The sequence below is a fragment of the Pristiophorus japonicus genome, chromosome 13, assembly GCF_044704955.1.
Source record: "Pristiophorus japonicus isolate sPriJap1 chromosome 13, sPriJap1.hap1, whole genome shotgun sequence".
NCBI classification, from domain to species: Eukaryota; Metazoa; Chordata; class Chondrichthyes; family Pristiophoridae; genus Pristiophorus; species Pristiophorus japonicus.
In genome coordinates, this window is record NC_091989.1 from 87,548,861 (window position 1) to 87,569,486 (window position 20,626).

Consider the following 20,626-nt stretch of genomic DNA (forward strand, 5'->3'; position numbering starts at 1 on the left):
GGCGGTTTACAACTGGCCCAGCAGGGGTGGGGGGAGACGGTGGGTAGGGTGGGGGGAGACAGTGGGTAGGGTGGAGGGAGACGGTGGGTAAGGAGGGGAGGAGGAGGGGAGGAGAAGGAGGGGAGGAGGAGGAGGGAGGGAGGAGGAGGGAGGGGGGGAAAGAAAAAATAGCCTTTGCTCCTACTCCTGATCTAGTAACTCCTCCTGGAAAGAGGACCAGGGTTGGCTGTTATGAGCCCGACAGCTGAATAGCCATTCAGCATTCGCGGCCCAGGCTCACGCACAAGGAATGGCCAATATCCCAGGAACGAATAAAATAAAATCATTGATGTACACAGTGAACAGAGTGGTCCCAGAACATGACCCACCTCTAAGTATTCGGAGAAACAGTTCTTAACTCGATTTCTTTTCCTCTAACCAGTTTTTAATTCAATTTGCCCTCTTAATCTTCTCCAATAGTCTCATGTTTGGGATCTTGTTGAAGACTTTCTAGAAGTCCATGTGCACCACATCCATTGCATTTCCTCCATCCAACACATCTGTCACGCCCTTCAAGAACTCGATCAGGCTCATCAAGCACGATCTTTCCTGCTGAAATCCGTGTTGGTTGCTTCTAATTATTTTCTCTTCATCTAGATATTTATTCATTTCACCCTTAATTCAAGATTCTAACATTTCCACTACCACAGATGTTAAATGAACTGACCTGTAATGAGCTGGGCTAGCTCTGTCTCCCCTTTTGAGAATGGGTATTACACTGGTTTCTCTCCAGTACTCCAACACACATCCATTCGCAACAGAACCCGGAAATTTGATTTTCAGAGCCTCCGCTAATTCTTCCCCCATTTCCCTCAGGATCCTTGGATGTGTTCAGTCAGGTTCCTGCATCGTGTCCTCCTCTAACTTAACTAAATTCGCTATGACTTCATTTTTCTTTATTATAACATCGCTCATCGCACCCTGCCAATTTCCACTTCACCTTTCCTAAATCACCATCCTCTCCACTCAGGAGTCCCACCTCAAATTTATAAATTTTCTTCGAACTGATATAGTTGTAGATTACATTATAGTTGTTTGAATATGTTTGAGAGTCTCTCCTCTTACTCTCTCCTTGCTTTCCTGTTCCCTTTCTTAACTCATTATTGACTCATACTTTTAGGCTCCATATGCCCCCTTCTTCAATCTTAGCTTGTTCCTAACCTCTTGAAGTAGCGGGAAGGGGGGTTGGGGGTGGGCACTGCAACTTCAGCAGGGGCACAAACGGGTGCTTGTGGATCCCATTATATATCCTGCCCAGTTTGCTTTTCATTGGTATCAATGGAAAGGCAAATCGGGTGGAGTGGGTATTGGGCAGCCCATCTGCCACTGCTTGTTTTGTGTTCCGACCAAAGTTGAATTTTACCCCCGTAGTCTCTCTTTTTAACAGTATACGTTCATTCTGCAGTTTTGTAATCTCCACTTTATAAAATACCCTTTGTTGATCGACAGTTCGGTATGCCAATTTCTCTTTCCACCTCACCTCAGCCAGCTCACTCCTCATCCTCTTCCAAGCAGGTGTCCTAGTTTTGGCACACTCTCTTCCCTTTCTATTTGGACCTTGAACCTTATATTATGGTCTCTAGGCCCGAGGTACTCAGCTATCCCATTTACCCGATCTGTTTGCAATCACTGTGCAAAATCGCAGAACAATTTGCATACTGCAAGATCCCACGGACAGCAAATCAAACAGATGACGAGAGATTCTGTGTTTGGTGGTATTGGTTGAAGGATGAATGTTGGCTGGGACACTGGCTCTTCGTATAGTGCCATGCGATCTTCAACTTCTATCGGAACCACTTCCTCAGCACTGATTAGGAGCATCAGCTCGAATTGTTTTCTCAGGTCCGGGAGCGGGGCTTGGAACCTTCTGATTCAAAGATGTGAGGGCCAACTGAGAGTCACATTTCAATGATATTATTGTTTGTTTGTGGCAGAGGTGCGGCTAATGAGGGTGCAGGGCTCAGAAGAGGCAAGGGCCCAGGGGCAGCACGGACCTGCCCACATTGCGATATGTGTGCGCACTAGGTCCGTGCAGCAGAGCAGGTCTCCAGTCGTCCTGGTTAATCCTTGCCACTGGATAAAGGCCTAGCTTGGTCTGGTGTGCAATGGTCACCACACGTTAACAAAATACATGTAAAGGCATCTTCCATCCCTTGTGTTCAAGACTGAAATATTGGGTCCTTCATTGAAACATTTGTGAACTCATCCCTTGTGATGTGGAAGCAAGTCATCCTCATGCAAGGGACTGCCTATGATGATGATAATAGTTGGGGCTAACACAAACCTATTTAAGTGGAGCTTGTATCAGTTGAAAATGTGCTACAGAATACGTCATGGTCGGCAACATGACAGGATAAATATCTCCACGTGAGAGACCCTCCCTCCCTCCACCGCCGACACCCTCACCCCACTCCCCTGCCCCACCCCAACAGTTTCCAACCCTCCACCTAAGCAGGTGCTGAAGCTTGTTGGGTACAATACCACCGACACTGGCATCCCAAATTACACTGCCCACTGCCATTTTTAAGGTGAGCGAATAGACAGGGATTGTCCACAAACCATTTATCTATAACACCGGCCAGATCCAGTGCTGACTTGACTTTCCAGAATGGCTCACTGTGAACCAATCATCAGCAAGCACCTTTCTACTTTTCATCCCAGGGAAGCTGTAGCCAATTATCGAGCCCCTACCACGATCACCAAAACAGCACAGACCTGCGATCAAACCTGCTACTTCTGGTCTGTAGATCTGCATGAAGAGATAGCTTTAAGCACTAGACATTGAGGTGCTGTCTCATTTGAGTTATTTGTTGAGTCTCACATGTGGAGGTGTGAAACATGTGGCCATACTACGCTAATCAATAACGCATTCCATATGCCATTTATTCCTTCAAGCCACTATTGCAGTGATTTTTCTCCTACCGTTGTGGTTTGTGGAGCCAGTTGCTGATTGACAACAGCACAGTGTGCGGGGTCTTGGACGGCACTTCACGAGTTATGACGGCTGTAGCCTTCGGCGGCTCAGCAAATCCTTGTAACATGTAGAGCAATCCTGTACCATCAGGCAACGGGAAGAAGGCAGACCCCTGGGGAAACAGACACATACTTATCAATACTGAACCCTGGGGAAACAGACACATACTGATCAATACTGAACCCTGGGGAAACAGACATGTACTGATCAATACTGAACCCTGGGGAAACAGACATGTACTGATCAATACTGAACCCTGGGGAAACAGACACACACTGATCAATACTGAACCCTGGGGAAACAGACACACACTGATCAATACTGAACCCTGGGGAAACAGACACATACTGATCAATACTGAACCCAGGAAAAAACAGATACGTACTGATCAATACTGAACCCCAGGGAAACAGACACATACTGATCAATACTGAGCCCTGGGTAAACAGACACATACTGATCAATACTGAACCCTTGGGAAACAGACACATACTGATCAATACTGAACCCTGGGGAAACAGACACATACTGATTAATACTGAACCTTGAGGAAACAGGCACGTACTGATCAATACTGAACCCTGGGGAAACAGACACACACTGATCAATATTGAACCCTGGGGAAACAGACACATACTGATCAAGACTGAACCCTGGGGAAACAGACACATACTGTTTTTCTTTGTTTATCCGTCAGTAACCTTTTAACATTGTTGTTGCCCAATTAAGTTAATCCAAGGGTTAAGTCATGGCAGGAGAGCTCGGACACGTGTTATGCTCCTCCTGTACCAAGTGGTAACTCAGGGACGCTTCGGTGTCCCTGACAACTACGTGTGCGGGAAGTGCATCCACCTGACAGACCGCATTGCGGCACTGGAGCTGCGGGTGGATGAACTCTGGAGCATCCACGATGCTGAGAAGGACGTGAATAGCACATTTAGCGAGTTGGTCACACCGCAGATAAACGGTACACAGCCAGATAGTAAATGGGTGACCAACAGGAAGAGCAGTGCAAGGAAAGTAGTGCTGGGATCCCCTGCGGTCATCCCCCTGCAAAACAGATACACCGCTTTGGTACTGTTGAGGGGGATGACTCATCAGTGCAGTGCAGCAGCAGCCAAATTCATGGCACCGTGGTGGCTCTGCTGCACAGGAGGGCAGGAAAAAGAGTGGGAGAACTATAGTGATAGTGGATTCGATTCTAAGGGGAATAGATAGGCATTTCTGCGGCCGCAACCGAGACTCCAGGATGGCATGTTAACTCCCTGGTGCAAGGGTCAAGGATGTCTTGGAGCGGGTGCAGGACATTCTGAAAAGGGAGGGTGAACAGCCAGTTGTCGTGGTGCAATGATAGAGGTACAAAACAGGATGAGGTCCTATGAGACGAATTTAGGGAGATAGGAGCTAAATTAAAAAGTAGGACCTCAGAAGTAGTAATCTCAGGATTGCTACCAGTGCCACGTGCTAGTCAGAGTAGGAATCGCAGGATAGCTCAGATGAATACGTGGCTTGAGGAGTGGTGCAGAAAGGAGGGATTCAAATTCCTGGGGCATTGGAACCGGTTCTGGGGGAGGTGGGATCAGTACAAACCGGACGGTCTGCACCTGGGCAGGACCGGAACCAATGTCCTAGGGGGTGTGTTTGCTAGTGCTGTTGGAGAGGAGTTAAACAAATATGGCAGGGGGATGGGAACCTATGCAGTGAGGCAGAGGGAAATAAAAGGGAGACAGAGGCAAAAGATAGAAAGGAGAATAGTAAAAGTGGAGGGCAGAGAAACCCAAGGCAAAAAACAAAAAGGGCCACATTACAGCAAAATTCTAAAGGGGCAAAGTGTGTTAAAAAGACAAGCCTGAAGGCTCTGTGCCTCAATGCGAGAAGTATTCGGAATAAGGTGGACGAATTAACTGCGCTGATAGCAGTTAATGGATATGATGTAATTGGCATCACAGAGACATGGCTCCAGGGTGACCAAGGCTTGGAATTCAACATCCAGGGGTATTCAACATTTAGGAAGGATAGACAGAAAGGAAAAGGAGGCAGGATGACGTTGCTGGTTAAAGAGGAAATTAATGCAATCGCAAGGAAGGACATTGGCTTGGATAATGTGGAATCGGTATGGGTGGAGCTATGGAATACCAAAGGGCAGGAAACGCTGGTGGAAGTTGTGTACAGGCCACCAAACAGTAGTAGTGAGGTTCGGGACAGCATCAAACAAGAAATAAGGGCCTTGTGCAATAAAGGTACAGCAGTAATCATGGGCGACTTTAATTTACATATAGAGGAGATTAAGGCAATAGTTAGGAAGGACATTAGCTTGGATGATGTGGAATCTATATGGGTAGAGCTGCAGAACACCAAAGGGCAAAAAACGTTAGTGGGAGTTGTGTACAGACCTCCAAACAGTAGTAGTGATGTTGGGGAGGGCATCAAACAGGAAATTAGGGGTGCGTGCAATAAAGGTGCAGCAGTTATAATGGGTGACTTTAATATGCACATAGATTGGGCTAACCAAACTGGAAGCAATACGGTGGAGGAGGATTTTCTGGAGTGCATAAGGGATGGTTTTTTAGACCAATATGTCGAGGAACCAACTAGGTGGGAGGCCATCTTAGACTGGGTGTTATGTAATGAGAGAGGATTAATTAGCAATCTCGTTGTGCGAGGCCCCTTGGGGAAGAGTGACCATAATATGGTGGGATTCTGCATTGGGATGGAGAATGAAACAGTTAATTCAGAGACCATGGTCCAGAACTTAAAGAAGGCTAACTTTGAAGGTATGAGGCGTGAATTGGCTGGGATGGATTGGCGAATGATACTTAAGGGGTTGACTGTGGATGGGCAATGGCAGACATTTAGAGACCGCATGGATGAACTACAACAATTGTACATTCCTGTCTGGCATAAAAATAAAAAAGGGAAGGTGGCTCAACCGTGGCTATCAAGGGAAATCAGGGATAGTATTAAAGCCAAGGAAGTGGCATACAAATTGGCCAGAAATAGCAGCGAACCTGGGGACTGGGAGAAATTTAGAACTCAGCAGAGGAGGACAAAGGGTTTGATTAGGGCAGGAAAAATGGAGTATGAGAAGAAGCTTGCAGGGAACATTAAGACGGATTGCAAAAGTTTCTATAGATATGTAAAGAGAAAAAGGTTAGTAAAGACAAACGTAGGTCCCCTGCAGTCAGAATCAGGGGAAGTCATAACGGGGAACAAAGAAATGGCGGACCAATTGAACAAGTACTTTGGTTCGGTATTCACGAAGGAGGACACGAACAACCTTCCGGTTATAAAAGGGGTCGGGGGGTCTAGTAAGGAGGAGCAACTGAGGGAAATCCTTATTAGCCGGGAAATTGTGTTGGGGAAATTGATGGGATTGAAGGCCGATAAATCCCCAGGGCCTGATGGACTGCATCCCAGAGTACTTAAGGAGGTGGCCTTGGAAATAGTGGATGCGTTGACAGTCATTTTCCAACATTCCATTGACTCTGGATCAGTTCCTATGGAGTGGAGGGTAGCCAATGTAACCCCACTTTTTAAAAAAGGAGGGAGAGAGAAAACAGGGAATTATAGACCGGTCAGCCTGACATCGGTAGTGGGTAAAATGATGGAATCAATTATTAAGGATGTCATAGCAGTGCATTTGGAAAGAGGTGACATGATAGGTCCAAGTCAGCATGGATTTGTGAAAGGGAAATCATGCTTGACAAATCTTCTGGAATTTTTTGAGGATGTTTCCAGTAGAGTGGATAAGGGAGAACCAGTTGATGTGGTATATTTGGACTTTCAGAAGGCGTTCGACAAGGTCCCACACAAGAGATTGATGTGCAAAGTTAGAGCACATGGGATTGGGGGTAGTGTACTGACATGGATTGAGAGCTGGTTGTCAGACAGGAAGCAAAGAGTAGAAGTAAATGGGTACTTTTCAGAATGGCAGGCAGTGACTAGTGGGGTACCGCAAGGTTCTGTGCTGGGGCCCCAGCTGTTTACACTGTACATTAATGATTTAGATGAGGGGATTAAATGTAGTATCTCCAAATTTGCGGATGACACTAAGTTGGGTGGCAGTGTGAGCTGCGAGGAGGATGCTGTGAGGCTGCAGAGCGACTATAGGATAGGTTAGGTGAGTGGGCAAATGCATGGCAGATGAAGTATAATGTGGATAAATGTGAGGTTATCCACTTTGGTGGTAAAAACAGAGAGACAGACTATTATCTGAATGGTGACAGATTAGGAAAAGGGGAGGTGCAAAGAGACCTGGGTGTCATGGTACATCAGTCATTGAAGGTTGGCATGCAGGTGCAGCAGGCGGTTAAGAAAGCAAATGGCATGTTGGCCTTCATAGCAAGGGGATTTGAGTACAGGGGCAGGGAGGTGTTGCTACAGTTGTACAGGGCATTGGTGAGGCCACACCTGGAGTATTGTGTACAGTTTTGGTCTCCTAACCTGAGGAAGGACATTCTTGCTATTGAGGGAGTGCAGCGAAGGTTCACCAGACTGATTCCCGGGATGGCGGGACTTACCTATCAAGAAAGACTGGATCAACTGGGCTTGTATTCACTGGAGTTCAGAAGAATGAGAGGGGACCTCATAGAAACATTTAAAATTCTGACGGGGTTAGACAGGTTAGATGCAGGAAGAATGTTCCCAATGTTGGGGAAGTCCAGAACCAGAGGTCACAGTCTAAGGATAAGGGGTAAGCCATTTAGGACCGAGATGCGGAGCAACTTCTTCACCCAGAGAGTGGTGAACCTGTGGAATTCTCTACCACAGAAAGTTGTTGAGGCCAATTCACTAAATATATTCAAAAAGGAGTTAGATGAGGTCCTTACTACTAGGGGGATCAAGGGGTATGGCGAGAAAGCAGGAATGGGGTACTGAAGTTGAATGTTGAGCCATGAACTCATTGAATGGCGGTGCAGGCTAGAAGGGCCGAATGGCCTACTCCTGCACCTATTTTCTATGTCTATGTTTCTATGATTGGGCTAACCAAACTGCTAGCAGGAGGAGGATTTCCTGGAGTGTATTAGGGATGGTTTTCTTGACCAATATGTCGAGGAACCAACTAGAGAGCTGCCCATCCTAGACTGGGTGATATGCAATGAGAAGGGACTAATTAGCAATCTTGTTGTGCGAGGCCCCTTCGGGAAGAGAGACTGTAAAAGGATATAATTCTTTATTAAGATAGAGAGTGACACAGTTAATTCAGAAACTAGGATGCTGAACTTAAGGAAAGCTAACTTCGACTGCATAAGGCGTGAATTAGCTAAAATAGACTGGAAAATGATACTTAAAGGGTTGACAGTGGATAGGCAATGGCAAACATTTATAGATCACATGGATGAACTTCAACAGTTGTACATCCCTGTCTGGAGTAAAAATAAAACAGGGAAGGTGGCTCAACCATGGCTAACAAGGGAAAGTAAGGATAGTGTTAGACCCAAGGAAGAGGCATATAAATTGGCCAGAAAAAGCAGCAAACCTGAGGACTGGGAGAAATTTAGAATTCAGCAGAGGAGGACAAAGGGTTTAATTCGGAGGGGGGAAAATAGAGTACGAGAGGAAGCTTGCCGGGAACATAAAAACAGACTGCAAAAGCTTCTATAGATATGTGAAGAGAAAAAGATTAGTGAACACAAAAGTAGTCCCTTGCAGTCGGATTGAGGTGAATTTATAATGGGGAACAAAGGAATGGCAGACCAATTGAACAAATACTTTGGTTCTGTCTTCACGAAGGACGACACAAATAACCTTCTGGATGTACTAGGGGACCGAGGGTCGAGTGAGAAGGAGGAATTGAAGGATATCCTTATTAGACAGGAAATTCTGTTGGGGAAATTGATGGGATTGAAGACCGATAAATCCCCGGGGCCTGATTGTCTGCAATCCAGAGTACTTAAGGAAGTGGCCCTAGAAATAGTGGATGCATTGGTGATCATTTTCCAACAGTCTATCGACTCTGGATCAGTTCCTATGGACTGGAAGGTAGCTAATGTAACACCACTTTTTAAAAAAGGAGCGAGAGAGAAAATGGGTAATTATAGACCGGTTAGCCTGACATCAGTAGTGGGGAAAATGTTGGAATCAATTATTAAGGATGAAATAGCAGCACATTTGGAAAGCAGTGACAGGATCGGTCCAAGTCAGCATGGATTTATGAAAGGGAAATCATGCTTGACAAATCTTCTGGAATTTTTTGAGGATGTAACTAGGGAGAATCAGTGGATGTGATGTATTTGGACTTTCAAAAGGCCTTTGTTATGCAAAATCAAAGCACATGGTATTGGGGATAATGTACTGGTGTGGATAGAGAATTGGTTGGCAGACAGGAAGCAGAGAGTCGGGATAAATGGGTCTTTTTTGGAATGGGAGGCAGTGACTAGTGGAGTGCCGCAGGGCTCAGTGCTGGGACCCCAGCTCTTTACAATATACATTAATGATTTGGATGAAGTAATTGAGTGTAATATCTCCAAGTTTGCAGATGACACTAAGCTGGGTGGCGATGTGAGCTGTGAGGAGGATGCGAAGAGGGTGCAGGGTAATTTGGACAGGTTAGGTGAGTGGGCAAATGCATGGCAGATGCAGTATAATGTGGATAAATGTAAGGTTATCCACTTTGGTGGGAAAAACACGAAGGCAGAATATTATCTGAATGGTGGCAGATTAGGAAAAGGGGAGGTGCAACGAGACCTGGGTGTCATGGTTCATCAGTCATTGAAAGTTGGCATGCAGGTACAGCAGGCGGTGAAGAAGGCAAATGGCATGTTGGCCTTCATAGCTAGGGGATTTGAGTATAGGACCAGGGAGGTCTTACTGCAATTGTTCATTGTTCAGTTTTGGTCTCCTAATCTGAGGAAGGACGTTCTTGCTATAGAGGGAGTGCTGCGAAAGTTCGCCAGAATGATTCCAGGGATGGCTGGACTGACATATGAGGAGAGACTGGATCAACTGGGCCTTTATACACTGGAGTTTAGAAGGATGAGAGGGGATCTCATAGAAACGTATAAGATTCTGACGGGACGGGAAGGTTAGATGCGGGAAGAATGTTCCCGATGATGGGGAAGTCCAGAACCAGGGGACAGAGTCTTAGGATAAGGGGTAGGCCATTTAGGACTGAGATGAGGAGAAACTTCTTCACTCAGAGAGTTGTTAACCTGTGGAATTCCCTGCCGCAGAGAGTTGTTGATGCCAGTTCATTGGATATATTCAAGAGGGAGTTAGATATGGCCCTTACAGCTAAAGGGATCAAGGGGTATGGAGAGAAAGCAGGAAAGGGGTACTGAGGTGAATGATCAGCCATAATCTTATTGAATGGTGGTGCAGGCTCGAGGGGCTGAATGGCTTACTCCTCCATCTATTTTCTATGTTTCTAATACTGAACCCTGGAAAAACAGACATGTACTGATCAATACTGAACCCTGGGGAAACAGACACACACTGATCAATTCTGAACTCCGGGGAAACAGACACATACTGATCAATACTGAACCCTGGGGAAACAGACACATACGGATCAATACTGAACCCTGGGGAAACAGACACATACTGATCAATACTGAACCCTGGGGAAACAGACACATACTGATCAATACTGAACCTCAGGGAAACAGACACATACTGATAAATACTGAGCCCTGGGGAAACAGACACATACTGATCAATACTGAACTGTTGGATAGCAAAAACATTCAGGACACATGTCTTTTCGACATTCAGAACAGAGTCACTCATTCAAATGCAAATTGGATAGGTGCTTTCAGAAAATAAAATTTTTGAATATAGTGCATGATTAATTTGAAACATACCATGTTACAAGAGTAGCAATAGAATCATAGAAGTTTACAGCATGGAAGGAGGCCATTTCGGCCCATCGTGGCCGCGCTGGCCGGCCAAGAGCTATCCAACCTAATCCCATTTTCCAACTCTTGGTCCGTAGCCCTGAAGGTTACGGCACTTCAGGTGCACATCCAAGTACTTTTTAAATGTGGTGAGGGTTTCTGCCTCGACCACCCTTTCAGGCAGTGAGTTCCAGAACCCCACACCCTCTAGTTTAGAAATTTTCCCTCAAATCCCCTCTAAATCTTTTATTAATTATTTTAAATTTATGCCCCCTGGTTGTTGACCTCTCTGCTAAGGGAAATAGGCCCTTCCTATCCACTCTATGTAGGCCCCTCATAATTGGTACACCTCAATGAGGTCTCCTCTCAGCCTCCTCTATTCCAAGGGAAACAATCCCAGCCTATCCAATCTGTCCTCATAGCTAAGATTCTCCACTGCCGGCAACATCCTCGTAAATCTCCTCTGTACTCTCTCCAGTGCAGCCAAGTCCTTCTTGTAATGCGGTGACCAGAACTGCGTGCAATATTCCAGTTGTGGCCTAACCAGTGTTTTATATAGTTCAAGCATAACCCCCATGCTCCAATCTTGGGAGGAAAAAGGTTATATTGGTCCTATAGTTCCCAACCTGTGGAGGCCCCGACCTGTGAGAAATGATCAGCGGCAGGTCAGGGCCATAAAAAGAGCAGAGGCCCAGGGCCCAGCATGGAGGCATGCCACTACAAGGTCCAGCACGAGCTGGTGCAGGAGGGCAACGGCAGCGAAGAGTGACGTCAGCAAGGTCCAGGTCGTTGATTGGGCAGATACAGCAGGAGTGGCGAGGTCGGGCCAGCCCACACTGCGATTATGTGTGCGCACTAGGTCCAAGCAGCAGAGCAAGTCTCCAATTGTCTTGGTTAATCCTTGCAACTGAACCAAGACCTAGCTCTGTCAAGCCCGTGTGGTGGCTGGTGTGCAACTGCCAACACATGTTAAAAAAAATCCACGCACAGGCATCTTCCACCCTTCAGGATTCAGTTCAGGTCCTTCATTGAAACACCTGTGAACTCATCCTTTTTTTTGGTGTAGAAGTAAGTCATCCTCGTTTTGAGGGACTGCCTATGATGATAAGTTCCCAAAGCTCTCCATCACTGGGGTTTTCATTTCTGGGTCTGTTCTAGACTCATTGACAGAGATTGATTGATATGATTTGTCAATAACTAATAGTATTGGAGAATTCGATTACCAGGATGGCAGACAGCGAACTAGATGGACCTTGGTTTGTCTTGTGCAGAAATTCCTATGTTGCTATGAAAGCAATGCAATGACGTACCCACTGGGTGTTCCAATGCCCCTGATCATGATGGATGGGGCCGCTGGTTCTATACTTCATTTGTCAAGAATATTTATACCTACCCTGCTACTCACTCATTAACTTCTCGAGCACCAATGCAGCAATTCCCAAACACAACTGGGTTACAATGTCCTCTTCTTCTGCTTGTTCATTTTTTAAAAACATCTTACTTTTCAATTCTGTCCTTTTTTCCTCGCTCTCTTAATCCACTCCCTTTTCACCCTCTCACTATTCCTCTTTCTGTCTGCATTTCATTTGACTCTAAATCTCCCTAGTTCCTTCTCCGTCTTTCACTCTTTTTTTTCTTAATCCTTTTCTGTCATTGGTCAGGGAGATAAGCCATTGGGCACGAGGTCCCAGATGCGACATTGATATAGCTGTGTCGTTATTGGATCAATGTTCCAGTCATTTGTGGCACAAAAATAATGCAATATCAATGTTGAGCATAAAAGTCCAATTAACGTAATTCACCGCCAAACCCGCCATTGCAGCAATTTCAGGCCCATTCATTCCCCGTGGAAGACAGGGTTCCATGGTAGCCAGCAATGTGACAAGGAGAGAGCACCCAAAACTGAACAGTGATATTTTTGAAGTGGGCTTCCCCAAAGCTTCTCCTTCGAAGCAGGCATTCAGCAGGCTTTGAATCCACTAGCCCACCACATTGGCAAGTGTTGAATGCATTGGGAGTGTCATAGGCCTCGACCTCTCAGCCATGAATCGCAGTGTGGACCCCACTGTCTCTGTAATGGAGTAAGATACTTCCATATTAAAGGGGTTCTATGCTTTTGGGATGCTTTAGTGCTAACTCACTCCCTGGAACAATAAAGATAGAACTCGTATTTGTATAGTACCCTCCACGACCTCAGGATGTCCCAAAGCACGTTACAGTCAATGAAGTACTTTTGAAGTGCAGCCCCTCATAATGTATGGAATACAGCAGTTATTAATGGGCTGCTGCGCTCCAGATATCATACCCACTATCATCGATACTGCTCCCTATGCCCATTAAAAACACAGAATATAAGAACATAAGAATTAGGAGTGGGAATAGGCCATTCGGCCCCGCGAGCCTGCTCCACCATTTAATGAGATCAAGGCTGATCTTCAACCTCAATTCCACTTTCCTGCACTATCCCAATATCCCTTGATTCCCTTAATATCCAAAAATCTATCGATCTCTGTCTTGAATATACTCAACGACTGAGCTTCCACAGTCCTCTGGGGTAGAGAATTCCAAAGATTCACCACCCTTCGAGTGAAGAAATTTCTCCTCATCTCAGTCATAAATGGCCGACCCTTTATTCTGAGACAGTGACCCCTGGTTCTAGACTCCCCAGCCAGAGGAAACAACCTCCCTGCATCTACCCTGTCAAATCCTGTAAGAATGTTGTATGTTTCAATGAGATCACCTCTCATTCTTCTAAACTCTAGAGAATATAGGCCTAGTCTACTCAATCTCTCCTCATAGGACAATCCCCCATCCCAGGAATCAGTCTGGTGAACTGCACTCCCGCTATAGAAAGTATATCCTTCCTTAGGTAAGGAGTCCAGAACCAGAACCAGAAGGCACATATTCTAATTATATACATGAGCTGACCTTGCTGAAATACACAAGGTCAACTGCTCATTCTAACAGTTTGAAGTCCTGCAGGAGCAGAGTGGTCCCTGTGCCATTGCAGCTGGGATTTCTGGGTTGGCCCCATGGCTTTAACCCGCACCTGCAACCCAATACATTTTTTTAATATACTTTTAGAGTCATAGGATTTCAGCACTGAAGGAGGCCTTTTGTCTTACCATGCCTGTGCTGCCCCAGCCACACCTGTGCCAATCCCAGCTCACCTGTGCCACCCCAGCCAAGCCTGTGCCAATCCCAGCCAAGCCTGTGCCAATCCCGTGCCAATCCCAGCCAAGCCTGTGCCAATCCCAGCCAAGCCTGTGCCAATCCTAGCCAAGCTTGTGCCAATCCTAGCCAAAACTGTGCCAATCCCAGCCATGCCTGTTCTGACCCCTAGCCAAGCCTGTGCCAATCTCAGCCAAGTCTGTGCCAATCCTAGCCATCATCATAGGCAGTCCCTCGAAATCAAGGAAGACTTGCTTCCACTCTAAAAGTGAGTTCTCAGGTGGCTGTACCGTACAATGCTGGAATTACGTCTCTGTTACAGGTGGGACAGACAGTGGTTGAAGGAAAGAGTGGGTGGTGAGCCTAGTTGGCTGCATGCTCCTTCCGCTGTCTGCACTTGATTTCTGCATGTTCTCACCGATGGGACCCGACGTGCTCAGTGCCCTCCTGGATGCTCTTCCTCCACTTAGGGCAGTCTTGGGTCAGGGATTCCCAGGTGCCGGTGGGGATGTTGCACTTTATCAGGGAGGCTTTGAGGTGTCCCTGAAGCGTTTCCTCTGCCCACCTGAGGCTCGCTTGCCGTGTAGGAGTTCCGAATAGAGCACTTGCTTAGGGAGTCTCATGTCGGGTATGCGGACAATGTGGCCCGCCCAACAGAGCTGGTTGAGTGTGGTCAGTGCTTCAATGCTGGGGATGTTGGCCTGAGCGAGAACACTGACATTGGTGCGTCTATCCTCCTAGTGGATTTGCAGGATCTTGTGGAGGCAGCGCTGGTGGTACTTCTCCAGCGCTTTGAGGTGTCTGAGCCATATAGGAGGGCAGGGATCACTACTGCCCTGTAGACCATAAGCTTGGTGCCAGATTTGAGGTCCTGGTCTTCAAACACTCTCTTCCTCAGGTGGCCGTAGGCTGTGCTGGCACACTGGAGGCAGCGTTGGACATCGTCATCAATTTCTGCCCTTGCTGATAGTAGACTCCCGAGGTATGGAAAATGGTCTACGTTGTCCAAGGCCGAGCTGCGGATTTTGATGACCAGTGTGGGGGGAGGGGGGGGGGGGCGGGGGCAGTGCTGTGTGGTGGCGTCAGGTTGGTGGAGGACCTTTGTCTTATGTTTAGCGTAAGGCCCATGCTTTCGTACGCCTCGGTGAAGGTTTTGACGATCGCTTGGAGTTCAGCCTCTGAATGTGAGCAGACGCAAGCGTCATCCGCGTACTGTAGTTCAATGACAGAGGATGGGACGGTCTTGGATCTAGCCTGGAGGCAACATAGGTTGAACAGGTTCCCACTGGCTCTATAGCTTAGTTCCACTCCAGCGGCCGCCTGAGGAAAAGAGTGTTTGAAGACCAGACCCTCAAATCTACCACCAAGCTCATGGTCTACAGGGCTGAAGTAATACCCGCCCTCCTGTAAGGATCAGAGACATGGACGATGTACAGAAGATGTCTCAAGTCACTGGAGATATATCAGCAACGATGTCTCCGCAAGATCCTGCAAATCCCCTGGGAGGACAGGCGCATCAACATTCATGTCCTCGTCCAGGCTAACATCCCCAACATTGAAGCACTGACCACACTCGATCAGCTTTGCTGGGCAGGCCACATGGTTCGCATGCCAGACACGAGACTCCCTAAGCAAACGCTTTATGCAGAGCTCCTTCACGGCAAACGAGCCAAAGGTGAGCAATGGAAATGCTACAAGGACACCCTCAAAGCCTCCCTGGTAAAATGCGACATCACCACTGACACCTGGGAGTCCCTGGCTGAAGACCGCCCTTGGTGGAGAAAGTGCATCCGGGAGGGCGTTGAGTTCTTTGAATCTCACACCGAGAGCCTGAAGAGGTCAAGCGCAGGCAGCGGAAGGAGCGTGCGGCAAACCAGTCCCACCCAACCCTTCCCTCAACGAATGTCTGTCCCACCTGTGACAGAGTCTGTGACTCTCGTATTGGACTTTGGTTCAGTCACCAAAGAACTCACTTCAGGAGTGGAAGCCAGTCTTCCTCGATTCCGAGGGGCTCTTATGATGATGGTGACTCCAGCAGGGAGCTTGTTGATAGTGAGATGGAGCATTGCAACAAAGATCAAGAAGAGCGTTGGTGCAATGACGCAGCCCTGCTCCTGCCAATCCCAGCCAAGCCTGTGCCAATCCCAGCCAAGCTTGTGCCAATCCTAGCCAAACCTGTGCCAATCCTGGCCAAACCTGTGCCAATCCCGACCAAGCCTATGCCAATCCCGGCCAAGCCTATGCCAATCCTGGCCAAGCCTGTGCCACCGGCCAAGCCTATGCCAATCCCGGCCAAGCCTGTGCCAATCCTAGCAAAGCCTGTGCCAATCATAGTCAAGCCTGTGCCAATCCCAGCTCGCCTACTGGTATTATCTACTCTAATCCCATTTCCCTGTTCTTTCCCTGTACCATTTAATATTTTTATTCTTCCAATGCTAATTCAAAAATTGTGATTGAATCGGCTTATAATACCCATGCCTGAGTATCCCTCTCCTATTCTCCCATTGGTGTACTAATCCTGAGCTAATGCCCATTGTCACGATGAGTGTTACCTAAACACCACTGTAGATTTGAGGGGTTAATGCTGTAACATTCACTGATTCTAAGACAGAGAAACCCTGATGACTTTGTGCTTACGATGTGATATTGCTTTTGTGAATAAATTTATTAAATAATCCTATTTAAAATAATTTATCCCTTGTGCTGACGTGTGGAGAGAGATAGTTTGAGAGAGAGCTGGATGGTGAACGAATGGATGGCAAGAGGGATCAGAGGGATCGTGCTACTCACCGCTGGCTAACAGCCACCTTCAGTCCCAAAGGACAGTGCTGTGAACATTTTACAAATCTCTCGGTGCTAAGTAACATTTGCTTACCTGATGCTTCTTTCCTTCGAATGACATGGTGAGTGGCCAATACGTGATATCATAGGACTGGTTCTGCGTGTGAGGTAGTACAGTGATAGTCTTGCGCCCAGTCCAATGCTCTCCTTCAATCAAGGGACGCAGCCTCCAGACCTGGTTGGTACGGTTGGTCAGGACGATGGCATGGACCTGCTTAGTCCGAACTTGGCAAATGAAACTGATGATCTGTAAGGAATGTGAAAATGTGATGCTAGGCTTGAACCTGATTTGTGAAACTTTTAACACCATCGATGCTGTATCCAATGTTCACGCTAATTGATTTTGGATGCGCGACTTTAACAGGCAGCGTGGCCCATTCAAATTTCCGTGAATGCGTGGTTTTCTCACTGAAAAGCCGCTGAACGGCCTGTGCGGGATCTCTAGAGTGCCGCGCGGACGTGCAGCTTTAAAGGAATGTTGGCTGTATCCGAACTTCACTCGATTATGGTAAGGCTTCATTCAAGGGAGTAGGATTACTTGATTTGCTTCCTGCTAATATTACCAGACCTCACAGGGGTTGAGATTACATAGACACCATCACCATAACTCCACTGCAAACCCTGTTTGTGTGCATAACCAGGGTTAACAGTGCTGCCAATACTCACTATTGCATGGGTAATGCAGTCATGGTACAAAAACCGAAATTGCAAGGTTGTGAGTTTAAATGTTCCCGAGTTGAAATCAATAAATCTGTTTTTTTACCACTAGAAAAAAACAACAAAGCTGGATTATTGTAAAAATCCAACTGGTTCACTAATGTCCTTCAGAGAAGGGCACTTGCCTGGTCTGGTTTGTACGTGACTCCATTCCATGCCACCTGAAGTGGCCTAGTGAGCTACTCATCATATTCTCAGGGTAATTGGGTGTGGGAAATAGATGTGACCCTGCCCGTTGCTCACATTCCAATAAGACTTGGCTCTACTCTTGTCCCTTTGGTCCCTCGCAGCAGCCTCTAGCTGCCTACAAAAGGGAGAGTGGTGGAAATAATAGTGAGGGAAGCTCTGGAAGGTGCTAGTCCTTGGGAAAATGGAGAGGTGTTGCAACACATGGCATGGGTCATATTGTAAAACTTGCACCATGTTACATCACTGTCTTCATAAGTACTGAATGTGTACAAGTGCTTCATGATTTAAGAACATAAGAAATAGGAGCAGGAGTAGGCCATTTGGCCCTTCGAGCTTGCTCCGCCATTCAACAAGATCATGGCTGATCTGATCATGGACTCAGCTCCACTTCCCTGCCCGCTCTCCATAACCCTCAACTCCCTTATCATTCAAAAATCTGTCTATCTCCGCCTTAAATATATTCAATGACCCAGACTCCACAGCTCTCTGGGGTAGAGAATTCCAAAGCATCATGACCCTCTGAAAGAAGAAATTCCTCCTCATCTCAATTTTAAATGTGCGACCCCTTATTCTGAAACTATGCTGCTTAGTTCTAGATTCCCCCACGAGGGGAAACATCCTCCCTGCATGAAACTACAATACCGGGATGGAGAACTGTGCCCAGGTATTAACACTGTGCTCTTTGCAGAACATGGTCTTTGGAGAAGAGCTGCGGAGGAACAGGTACCTCAGCACCAATTGTCATCACCCCCATGCTTATATCAAGCAGCAGCCCAGAGGCACTGATTGATGAGGATGAGGCAGCACAGGTTGCTGGTGCTCATGATTCAGCAGAGCTGGTGGCTCCAGTGGGGACCTGGAGGTACAGAGCAGGGGTCTGGTTGGCCTCAGACACAGATTCTGCTGGGCCTGTTTTCCAGCAGAGGGTGCTCCAACACGTGGACCGTGGCAATTATGGAATTTACCCTCATACCCACTGGATGGACAAATGCTCTCCAGGCCAGCGTCCCATCTTCCCCCTCCATAAACTTGAGCTCATCCAAAACTCTTGCTACCCGTAACTTAACTTGAACCAAGTCCTGTTCACCCATCTTGCTGATGAATACTGGCACCCTGTCCGGCAAAGCCGCGCTATTAAAATTATCAACCTCGTGTTCAAATCCCTCCATGGCCTCTTTTCTCCCTATCTATGCAACTATTTACAGTCCTACAACCCTCCAAGATCTCTGCGCTCCTCTAATTCTGGCCTCCTGTGCCTCCCTGATTTCCTTCAATCTACCATTGGCGTCCATGTCTTCAGCTGCCTAGGCCCTAAGCTCTGGAATGACCTGCCTAAATCTCTCTACTTCTCTCTCTTCCTTTAAGATGCTCCTTAAAACCTACGTCTTTGACCTAGCTAGTGGTCACCTATCCTAATATCTCTTTATATGGCTTGATGTAAAGTTTTGTTTAATAACATTCCTGTCAAGTGCATTGGGACGTTTTACTATGTTAAAGGCGCTATATAAATATAAGTTGTTGGGTTTCTACACTGCAGTCTATGTCGCGTGAGGGGGCAACATCAATAACGACTGCAGGGCAGGCCACAGACACAGTAGCGGATATATCTGTCCCGATTACTCACTCCAAGTATCAGTGTCAGCTAGGCTCCACTCACCTTGACCCACTCAATCACATGGCCCTACACGATCATTAGGTAAGGATTCAAAGAGCTCAGAGAACACAACCGATCTCTGCTCAAACCGATCATTGGAGCTGGTGAGAAACCGGTCCCCCGCGGTGATATTTGTAGATCAGTGGCCATGGTGACAGCGGCAGAGCTGGGCAACAACAAGCAATGCCAGCAGGAGCTGCGGAAGATGCTGGCTCCTCAAGCCTGTTCCGCCATTGAATGAGATCATGGATGATCTGTATCTGAATTCCATCTACTGCTTTTTGTGAGAGAGACTTCCACATTTCTACCACAAGTGTTTCCTAACCTCTCTCCTAAATGGCATGGCCCTGATTTTAAAGTTATGTCCCCTTGTCCTAGACTTCCTCACCAGCAGAAACAAGTTTCTCTCTAACTATCCTATCAATTCCTTTCAAAGTCCTAAAAGCCTCAATCATTTATAGTCTAGGGAAAACAAGCCCAGTTCATGTTCAGGTTAAGCAATGCCTCGATTTCAAAATTCTCATCCTTGTTTTCAAATCCCTCCATGGCCTCGCCCCTCACTATCTCTGTAATCTCCTCCAGCCCTACAACCCCGAGATGTCTGCGCTCCTCTAATTCTGCCCTCCTGAGCATCCCTGATTATAATCGCTCATCGGTGGCCGTGCCTTCTGTTGCCTAGGCCCTAAGCTCTGGAACTCACTCCCTAAACTTCTCCACCTCTCTACCTCTCTTTCCTCCTTCAAGACGCTCCTGAAAACCTACCTCTTTGACCAAACTTTTGGTCACCTGCAGTAATTTCTACTTGTGCAGCTTGGTGTCAAATGTTTATTGCATAATACTCCTGTGGAACGCCTTGGGACGTTTCACTACGTTAAAGGTGTTATATAAATACAAGGTGTTGTTGTTGTTGTAATCTATCCTCATAATCTAACTCTTGGACCCCTGGTAACATTCAGCTGACTCTCTGCTGGACAATATATTTTTTCCAAGGTTTGGTGCCCAGAACTGCACATAGTACTCCAGATGTATTCTAGCCAGGGCTTTATATAGCTGTAGCAAAACTTTCTCCTCTTTATATTCTAACCCTCTAATTACAAAGGCTAACATTTAATTAGCCTTTTTGATTTTTTTGGAACCTGACTACTACATTTTACTACTACATTCAGTGAACCTGAACCCCTAAATCATTGAACCTCCACTGTTTAT

At 46.8% G+C, this 20,626-nt stretch overlaps 1 protein-coding gene across 1 annotated transcript in view; it reads right to left on the reverse strand.

Moving 5' to 3' along the window:
- The window catches only part of hydin (HYDIN axonemal central pair apparatus protein), a 1,725,340-nt gene that overhangs the window by 297,628 nt on the left and 1,407,086 nt on the right, over positions 1-20,626 (reverse strand). The window contains 2 exon segments of the mRNA XM_070897728.1: positions 2,962-3,125; positions 16,895-17,107. Of these exon segments, the coding sequence (XP_070753829.1) occupies positions 2,962-3,125; positions 16,895-17,107 (377 nt within the window).